Genomic DNA, 8905 nt, shown 5'->3' on the forward strand with positions numbered 1-8905 from the left:
TTTCCAGGGACCCAAATAAAACACAGACACACACTTTACCTTAAAACAAGCTTCTGAATGGCTTCTCCACTCTCAGCCTCAGGCTCCCCAAAAGGGAGAGCAAGAGAAAGTCACGAGAGGCTGGCGACAGAGCTAGAGCACGTTCAGAAGTGGGCTTTTATCGGTGAGGGGACAACTCTTGTTCTTTAGAAAGTTCTATCCAAAAAAGGCCAGAAGGGGCAGGGTTACAAGGGACAGGTGAATGTAACTCAAACTCAAGGGTGACACCTACAACTGAAGATACACCTTCTACTTCCTGAGCTGGGACAATGCCCAAGTCACCACGAAATGTAGTGATTGGTCAGAGCCCCTCGCTTCAGGACTGGAGGCGTGGGTCATTCAGAGTGGCCCCCCAAGGACTGAAGCCAAGGGAGGCCCTTGTCCAGGGTCTGATCTGGGTCTGGCCCTGTCCCCTGATTACTCTGACAGCCTCAGTCTGTGTCCCAGCAGAGGTGAAGATGTGCTGAGGACTGGGCTTTGGGCAGAGAAATAATCAGTGACCAGAGCTAGCCACCCTGGGTCCCTGGAGCGTGAGGGCCACTGAGTGCTCTGCTGGCTGCAGGGCCTTGGGACCCTCCCCCTTCCCTGTGGACAGACCCCACCTTTGCCCTGGCTCCACCTCCCAGCTCCTGTCTCCCAGGAAGAGAAACCCTGTGGGAACAACTTAGAGACCACGATTCCCCTGCGTGACACAGGGCAGAGCTGACCTGGAACCTGAGGGGAGTGTCTGCCAAGAGACGTTCCCACAAGAACCAAAGGAACGAAGGAGGGAAGGGGGTCTTTATTCAGTGCCTTTCCAGGTGACCCACAGGGGCCCTTCCCTCTCCCTGAAGCCCCTGCTCCTGGGCACAGGCAGCCTGGTTCTGGCCATTCAGAGCCCAGGGCAGCCTGTCTGGGTCTCCAGAAACCCAGGGAACCCCACCTCCTCCAGGTGCCAGAGTCTCCAGGGGCTCAGGCTCCACCTCTGCCCCCTTGCTCATGGTCTGGGGTCCTAGTAGGAGCCTCCCTCAGCCCATATGGAGCCTTGACTGGTGGGAACTAGGAAGGCATATCAGCTTTGTGGTTGACCCGGCAGTAGGTGTCCACGTCAGGGTTTAGTAATTCCTGAAAAAGAACAAAGAGGCTCTGACCCTGTGTACTTATGAGAACAGGGACTAGGGACTCCTAGGCCCTGGCCCCCCCTGGGACGGCTCTGTGCCTGCTCCTGGCTGGGCTCAGAGGCTCCTGTTCCCAGGCCCCTCCCTCCCCTGCTCACCACCCTGATCCTGTTTGGGCTGCTGTTTTTGAAAAGCTCAGGAAGGTGTGGGGAGGGTCAGCTCCTGGGTTCCCCCTGGACAGTGGGCCAAAATATTTCTCACCTACACTCACCTGGTAGATGGGAACAGCAGCTCTGTGGCCAGGGAGAGGAGCCTGGGCAGAGGAGGGAGAGTGGACATCAGGCTCAGCGAGGGAGGGTCGTCAAGGTTGAGACTCCAGTGAGCAGGTGCTGGGCGGTGCCTGGAAGGTTCTGGTCTCTGACAGGCCAGAGCTTACTCCCTGTGTCTGCTTTAGCCCTTTCTTCTCAGGAGGTATCAGCTCTAGGTCCTGAGCACCAGCCTCCACTTCTGGATAGTCACCTCAGTGGCTGTCCTGACTGTGTTTTACGTCATTAACCCTGGACCACTGATTAGAAACTTACAGGACCCACTGTGTACCTGCTGGCCTCCAGGATTCCCCAGAGACAGATGGAAGGAGGCAGGGTGGGCTGAGGACAAAGTGATGGTTATCCTGTCCCTTAGAGTGGCCAAGCGTCTGGCAAGGGCCAGGCTAACCTGTGCTAGTCCAACACGAGAGGGGCTGACTGTGGTGTGTTGGGGTTGACAGCAACCCTGCTCTGAGCCTGCTCAGCTGGGTCCCCTGTGTGGAGGGAGATGGGGGCACTTACCAGGGAGGTGGAGCTGTCAGAGGGACCTTGGCCTGGGACAGAGACAAGAGTTAGCAGGAGGGTGGTGAGGGCTGGGCCCCTGCTGCAGGAGGAACTGGGAGTCCTCGGCTTATAGAGAGTTGTTGAAAGCCACAGCCGAAGGGGCCCCAGCAAACTTCCAGCTGCCAGCAAACTTCCAGCTGCCAGCTGATGATTGGCTCACAGCGGCCCCAGCAAACTTCTAGCTGCCAACTGATTGGCTCCTCTGCGGTGATGCTCATTGGGTTGTTTCCCCGCCCTTTCAGACCACGGAGCTGCTCATTGGGGGAGTTTTTTGGCTCCGCCCACGCGACCCAGCCAATCGGCCTCAAGAGCAGGAGGAGTGGGGGAGGTTGAGAGGCTTGTGGGAAGCCGGTTGTGGCAGTTGGGCTCTGAGGGTTTTCCTGGAGAGCTGTGTGGTGTGGTGTGTGTGTTCTAAAAATAAAGTTCGTTTCTTTTGAGAAGTGGCTCCTGAATTGTGCCCAGCCAGACTGCGGCAGAGAGTCAGGACAGTCAACATGTCCTGGGAGAGCCCTTGTAGCCTTTTTAGTGACCCAGGGAGCCAAGGAGTCTGAGAGGTGAATAGATGCCACAGGTGTGGGCTGACCTGGCCAGTTGGGTCCCCTCTCCTGAGTATTTCATGTCAGGGCTCCTTGAAGCCCCAGGAAAAGGTCTCGATCCTGGAAAGGTTATTGACTGCAAGAGTGGACACTGTGGGGCAGGCCTAGGGGCTCCCAAACACCTGCAGGCTGAAGGGGCACTCACCAAGTCTTGATGCTGGGGTTCGGGGGTCTCTGAGGCCTTGCTGGACACCAACCCTAGGAAAGGTCAGGCTTATTCATGAGGGTGCAGGGAGAGGTCATGGACTGGGGTCAGATAGGGGATGAGGAGGGTACCCCATTTCCGGGAGGGTGTGAAACCTTCCTCTCTCCATCAGGTCTGTGTACCAGGGGCCCAGGGGAGGGGAACTGAGGAAAGGACTTGAGAAGCCACCTCTGCCCAGAGTAAGAGGTGAATGTCCCTCTGAGATACAGACCCAGGAGAACTTGGACTAAGGGACCCAGAGAAGGGACTAAGGAATCAGGACCAATTAAAACAGGAGGGTTTGACTGCATGGAAGGGTCTATGCCCTGGGCAGGAAGCTGGGTCATCACACAGGCAGGACACTGTGGGAGCCACTTCCATCTTGACAGTCCCTGACCTTGGTGACCCTGCTGTAGCCAGGCCTTGTGCTCAGGCCAGGAGGTGCTAAAATGTGACAGTGGCCTTGTCCAGAAAACAAAGGATATTCTAGGACACACTATCCTGGCTGGGCCCCAGAACTCCACCTCCATATCAGGGGCCACGAGTAACCAAGAAGATGTAGGAAGCTGACCCCACCAGCCTTCCAGGACCCTCCATTTGCACTGGGTGACCTGGGACAGGACCACCCCTCCGATACAGAGCTTTGCCCCTCACTTGGTGCAGGAGGCACCATTTTTGAACACTAATCTGTCACAGGATGTGTTCTGTGTGAGGGAAGGAGGACAGTGCTGTGGGGACAGGTCCCTAGTGACCAGCACACAGAGGGGGAGCTGTTGAGGCAGCAGCCCAGGGCCAGCAGCTGGTGAGGGAGGAGCCTGGGGAATGAGAGGGGAGGGTCCTCTGGAAGTGGGGAGGTCGGAGTCAGGCCCAGAGTCTGAGGATGGGTCTCCTTCCCTCAGGCCTAGGGCCAGCCTGGGGGTGGGATCAGGTGGGAGAAGCCTTGGTACCTTCCAGTTCTTCTGTGAACCAGGAAACACCTCAGAGCAGCCACCAAGGCCACCCCAACCAGGACCCCTGTCACGAAGCTAGCAATGGCCCCTACTAGGAGGCCTGGGGTCCTCTCTTCTGCTGAAAGGAGAAGAGAAAGGGGATGAAGGTCCAGGTCTTTAGGGGAACCACCCTGAGCCTTGCAGAGGGCCCACCTAGAATGAAAGGGAATGGCCCCAAGGTCCAAGTTCAGTTTGTCATGTCATCGTCACCATGTCCCCCCAACTGCGACTCTCTGCTTCTGGAGATTTCTTCCTGCTTACTTTTGGAACCCTGCGTGTGCTCTAGCCTGACCCTCTGCACATGCAGCTGGGCCACATCCTGCTCATGATCCTGTTAAAGCCTCTTCCTCCTTTCTTCCTTCCCATCTCAGGACAGTGTCAGTGGGCAGCCCTCACAGACTGTCTAGCCCAGGCCTAGCCTCAGGTCAGATCAGAACCAAGGTGACATCAAGGGACCTAATTTCTGGGTAGTCAACCACATTCTCTCTAAGCTCTGGCATCTACCCCAAGCTCATGGCTGGTGCCATATGGTGGCCCTTGACAGTGAAATATATGAAGGTACACTGGGTGGGATGGGGGCCACTCAGAGATCACAGCCAGCCTGAAGCGGTCACTCCTGGTGGAACTGGCGGGGTTGGAGGCCTCACACTGATACTCCCCGGCATCCTCCTGTCTGACGGGGTCTATGCTGAGGGTCCTGTGGTCCGGGGACAGCTGCATCCTGTCTGTGAGCTGCAGAGTCTGGCTATTGAGGATCCACGTGATGGAGATTCCAGGGTCATCTGAGAGGCAGGTCATGGCCACAGAGTGTGGTTCTGTGTTGGTGGCTCTGAGGGAGGGCTGGGCCACAAGCCCTGTGGGAAAACAGCAGGGGGCTGACTGAGCGTGGGCCTGAGGCCTGTCCTCAGAGATGTCTGTCAGTTCTCGGGTGGTCCAGAGGATGAGATAGATTGTTGAGGCCATGGACAGTGGTTGAGAACTCAGCAAGAAGATGACCGTGTAGGGAGGACCCAGAAATAAGATGACCTTCTTATGATCTTGGTTCTGATATGGTTCAAGTCTATTCTAGGGGAAACTTCAAAATGTAGCAAATATGTTGACCTTGGACTACACGCCAACCTCCTGAACCACGCTTCTTTACCTTACAATTAAAATAAGAAATTGCTTAACCTCCCTCTGACTCTAGATGATATCAGCGGACCCCTGGCTTGTCCCCTTGATATCCCTCTGGGATCCAGATGGGAAACCTCCTCTCAGGCCCCAGGTCCAGCCACCTCATTATCAAGTGGGTTTTCCCGTGGACTCTGGGGTCTTATCTTCCAGAACTTCTGTGCTGGTCTTGGTGCATCTTGGGCTGCTCTAACAGAGCACCTGAGACTGGGTGGTGTGTAAAGAAGAGAGATCTCCTGCTCACTGTTCTGGAGCCAGGGAAGTGCAAGATCTAGGGGCCCCATGTGAAGAGGGCAGCTTGCTGCATCTTAACAGCAGGGGGCTCCCCATGGTGAGAGAGCATGTGGGAGAGGAAGGGGGGGGGCAGACTCACCCTTTATCAGGAAGTCACATCTGCTGGACCTGGTCCCCTTCTGTGACAGCAGCATCATTCCTTTCACAGGGACCCACCTCCTTCATTGAAACTGCACCTCAGATCCCCTTACGTGGGTGTTCAGTTCCCAGCACCTGCTTTTTCCGGTGAACAGTTACACCACAGTTGGAATGCTATAAAAGTGTGTGTGTGTGTGTGTGTGTGTGTGTGTGTGTGTGTGTGTGTGAGAGAGAGAGAGAGAGAGAGAGAGAGAGAGAGATTTCTGGAAACTGCTGCCATGTATATTGGAGAAGGAGGGATTACCAGGCCTGTCCACATAGGCCACCAGTATACAGAGGATGTGCTCTGGCTGCACAGTGACATGCACCACTGATCTGCCACCCAAGGTCTGTGTGGCCTGATTCAGCAACGGTGTTCCCAGTGCCTCAGTTTCCCTTTATCGGACACATGGGAAGTGGTGTCTGGTTCACCATGTTGTCTATAAATTAACCTTGAAATACTCACAGTAACTGACCTTGGTTTGGAGGAGCTGCCCCCAAAGAAACAGCCCCTACTCTGATCTGCCTCCCAGTGAGAGCGCCCTGGGCTGGTCCTGGGAGGACCAGGAGCTCCAGGAGCATCTCTTTCCTCTGTTCCTCCCCTTGGGGACATGGACCTTCCTGTGGAGCCTCATAGAGGTCCATCAGGGCACCTGATTGGCCTGAGGCACCTGTCCCTCTGTGCTCACCACTGCTAGTCCCAGGAGAAGGAAATGCCCAGGTGCCCTTGCCCAGATGTGGCTCCTGGGACTGTGCCCTGGCTGGTGACCACTTCCAGGAGCTACCAGATCAGGGAGCCAGTAAATCATTGCTCCCCAGCAGCCCTCAACAGGAAGCCAAACTCCAACCCTGGCCACACGTCCTCAGGGTCACCTGGAGCCAGGACCCTGGGACAGAGATCTGGGACAGGAACTTCCTGGGCTGACCTTCTCTGTGAGGACTCCAGGGCCCTCAGGCCAGGCCTGACTCAGTCCTGTAGGGTCTTTCTCAGGGCCATGCCCCTGGGAAGGACACAGGGGCTGGGCTGAGACTGCTCTGCCTGGGCTGAGTCTCCCACCAGACCACCCTTCTCTCTGCCAGTGGATTCTGGCAGAGGACTCGGATCTTCTGAAGTCTGTCTGCCCTGCGTGTGTCCTGCACTAAATACTCCAACTCCACTGTGGGGACGTAATGCACACGAGGCAGATTCCAGTGTCAGGGTCCTTGTATGCAGTGGATTTAACCCCTCCCAACACCCGGAGGACCTGGAACATCACTCACTGTGTACTCGGAATTCTCCAGTTGCTGCTTCAGTATCAAAATTAGCAGCTGTGGTTTGTAGGGTGTAGAATCCTGTGTTCTCCTGTGTCACATTCATGAACAGCAGGAACCCACTGAAGTATATTTTCTCTCGACCACTGAACGCAGGGCCGTGGATAGTTGTGTGTGAGAGATTCGAGTAGGATACAATTAGACAGATGCGGTCTACTATTTCCCCTCTATACCAGGCGTAACCTACAGTGTGCTCTGGAGCATCGTGGACCAGTAGAAAAACGTCTGTCCCTTCAGCAGCATCGAAAGGCACTGACAGGATAGTGAGCAGGGCAGCAGGGTGCGGGTTCCAGAAGGTTAGCAATGAGACTGGAGGGAAGAGAGAGAAATCCATCAATACTGGGCCCTTCGTATTGGTTGGAAAGATGGGGCTCACGTCCTCAGCAGGAGTCCTCACTCCTCAGCCTTGGGGTGTGTGGTGTGTGCATGTGTCCCTGGTCAAGGCCAGCAGCATGACTCTGTTCCTTCAGAACCCCCTGTACCTGTCATCCTCTCTTGGGAACACCTTTCCCAGGTGTCTGCAAGGCTGGCCCCTCAGTGCCCTCAGATCCCTGCTCACACCCAGGGCACCTGGGCACCCGCATCCCCTGACCACCTCCTTACAGACCCCAGGTCTTCCCTGTGGACATTTCCCTGCTCTCTGCCCTCCTAGATCTACACAGCACCTGGCCTCACCTGCAGATCTCCCTCTGGCCTGGCTTCCTGCCCTCTAGAGAGGAAGCTCCAGGAGGCAGAGACTAGTCTGTCCCTTGTTGTGGCCCAGGGCCTGGACCAGGCTCAGCCTCCTGTGGGTGAGTGAAGCAGGGTCCCCGCCTGAGCGTCCAGGTGTCTGTGCCAATGTCTGAGGCTGGTGGCTGCAGACAGTGTCCACTGCTCAAGTTGCCTTTCTATTTGGAGAGTGGCCCTGACTGTTAACACTGATTTTCAATACAATGGCCCCTGGTGAGTAACTTGGGGAAGAGAACCCCTGAGCTTTCCATCCCCCTCATCAGCTCCGGGTCACTGAGAGTTTCCTGTTGGTGAGCTTCTGTCTTCTGTGTTCTGTTCCCATCAGGTTCCCTGTGAAGCCCTGTGTCCCCTGTGATGGCCATGTCCTCCCAGGGGGCACCAGCAAGACTGTGCTCCACCTCCCGCCCTCTTTCAGGGAACTGTCCCCTCTTACCTGCCAGCAGGATCCCCTGCCAGGGGATGCCCCCTCTGCAGGGACAGGCTGAGGGGGGCCGCATGGTCCCTGCTGCTCTGTCCCCTCTGTGGAAGGAGCTTCACTGCAGACCTGCTGGGGAGCCGAGGTCCAGGCCAGTCAGCCCTGCTGCCCTGCTCCTCTCTGAGCTCAGCCTCCTCCCAGGGCAGGAGCACTTTCCTGGGTCACTTGGGCTGGGGGTGGGGTCTCTGTTGAGGAACCTCTCTGTCCCCTCCCTCTCAGTCCTGCCTCCTGTCCCTTCTGCTTCCCCTGTTGAGTTTCACTACTGCACACCACACCCTGAGGAGCAAGGCAGGTGGGGACTGTCCCCTGAGAGAAGTGGCTCACCCAGCACTGGCCTCAGCTGTGTCCTGGCCTCAGGGCTCTCAGCACCACCCAGGGAACCCCTGGGGTCCCCTCACCCTGGGCATACTACCCTTTATGATAGAGGATCGCATGGTGGCCCCTCATCTTCCGCATGTTCTCAAATGCTCTGGGAAGGTGGCTTACTCCCAGCAGAAAGGGGAGAGACTTGTCTCTGGAGGCTAAAATGGGTGCCACTGAGGTATGACAGGTATGGGGACCTATCCTCTATCTCTTATGTCACCAGAATAGCTCAGATCCCACTTCCAAATTTCTCAGAGGGAACTTCAGGTCCCGGTTGTGCAAGTGCAAGTGACCTGTGTCCTTGGAAGGAGGATGTGGCAGTGAGGGGCGGTTGACTGTGGGCTCTGCTGCCCTTGGGGAGAGAGTTCAGGGAGAGCTTTTCTCTCCATTTGTTGGTGGAGCTGTGGCTCAGGCCTGCCCATGTCATCTGTGGGTGGCCTCTGTCCTCTGCCTGGATGGTTCTCTTGTGGTCACCCTGCCTTTCCCCATGCATGAGGCCAGGAAGGAGTGGACTACACAGGATCTGTGGCCAAGCAGTGTTCTCCCAGGCACAGGAAGGAAATGTGGGGACAGCAGGCAGGTGGGAGGGAGCCCATGAGACCATTGGTGCCCTGGTGGAAATCAGGTGACATCTCTACCTCCATCTACAACCAAAGCCACGCTCCTGTCTCA

The 8905-nt window shown here is 56.4% G+C and overlaps 1 protein-coding gene across 1 annotated transcript; it reads right to left on the bottom strand.

The window, feature by feature from the left end:
* Positions 1-996: 996 nt before the first annotated feature.
* Positions 997-7904, bottom strand: LOC143384107 (cell adhesion molecule CEACAM3-like). Its single transcript, XM_076839177.2, has 10 exons — positions 7829-7904; positions 6616-6975; positions 6413-6512; positions 5318-5397; positions 4422-4628; positions 3733-3853; positions 2747-2814; positions 1964-1995; positions 1408-1449; positions 997-1143 (listed from the first exon to the last, which is right to left on the bottom strand). The coding sequence occupies exons 1-10, from the start codon at positions 7890-7892 to the stop codon at positions 1078-1080; spliced, it is 1140 nt and encodes a 379-aa protein (XP_076695292.2). The 5' UTR covers positions 7893-7904; the 3' UTR covers positions 997-1077.
* Positions 7905-8905: the final 1001 nt, after the last annotated feature.

Source organism: Callospermophilus lateralis, chromosome 18 (assembly GCF_048772815.1).
Source record: "Callospermophilus lateralis isolate mCalLat2 chromosome 18, mCalLat2.hap1, whole genome shotgun sequence".
Classification (NCBI taxonomy): domain Eukaryota; kingdom Metazoa; phylum Chordata; class Mammalia; order Rodentia; family Sciuridae; genus Callospermophilus; species Callospermophilus lateralis.

What these genes read in the sequence shown, in the direction of transcription:
- LOC143384107 (XM_076839177.2), bottom strand. Translation starts at nt 7,892, where the DNA reads ATGCGGCCCCCCTCAGCCTGTCCCTGCAGAGGGGGCATCCCCTGGCAG. An exon ending in GCAGGGGATCCTGCTGGCAG is followed by an intron (nt 6,976 to 7,828) that starts GTAAGAGGGGAC and finishes TCTTCCCTCCAG; the next exon opens with TCTCATTGCTAACCTTCTGG. An exon ending in ATGTGACTTCCTGATAAAGG is followed by an intron (nt 4,629 to 5,317) that starts GTGAGTCTGCCC and finishes GTTTTCCCACAG; the next exon opens with GGCTTGTGGCCCAGCCCTCC.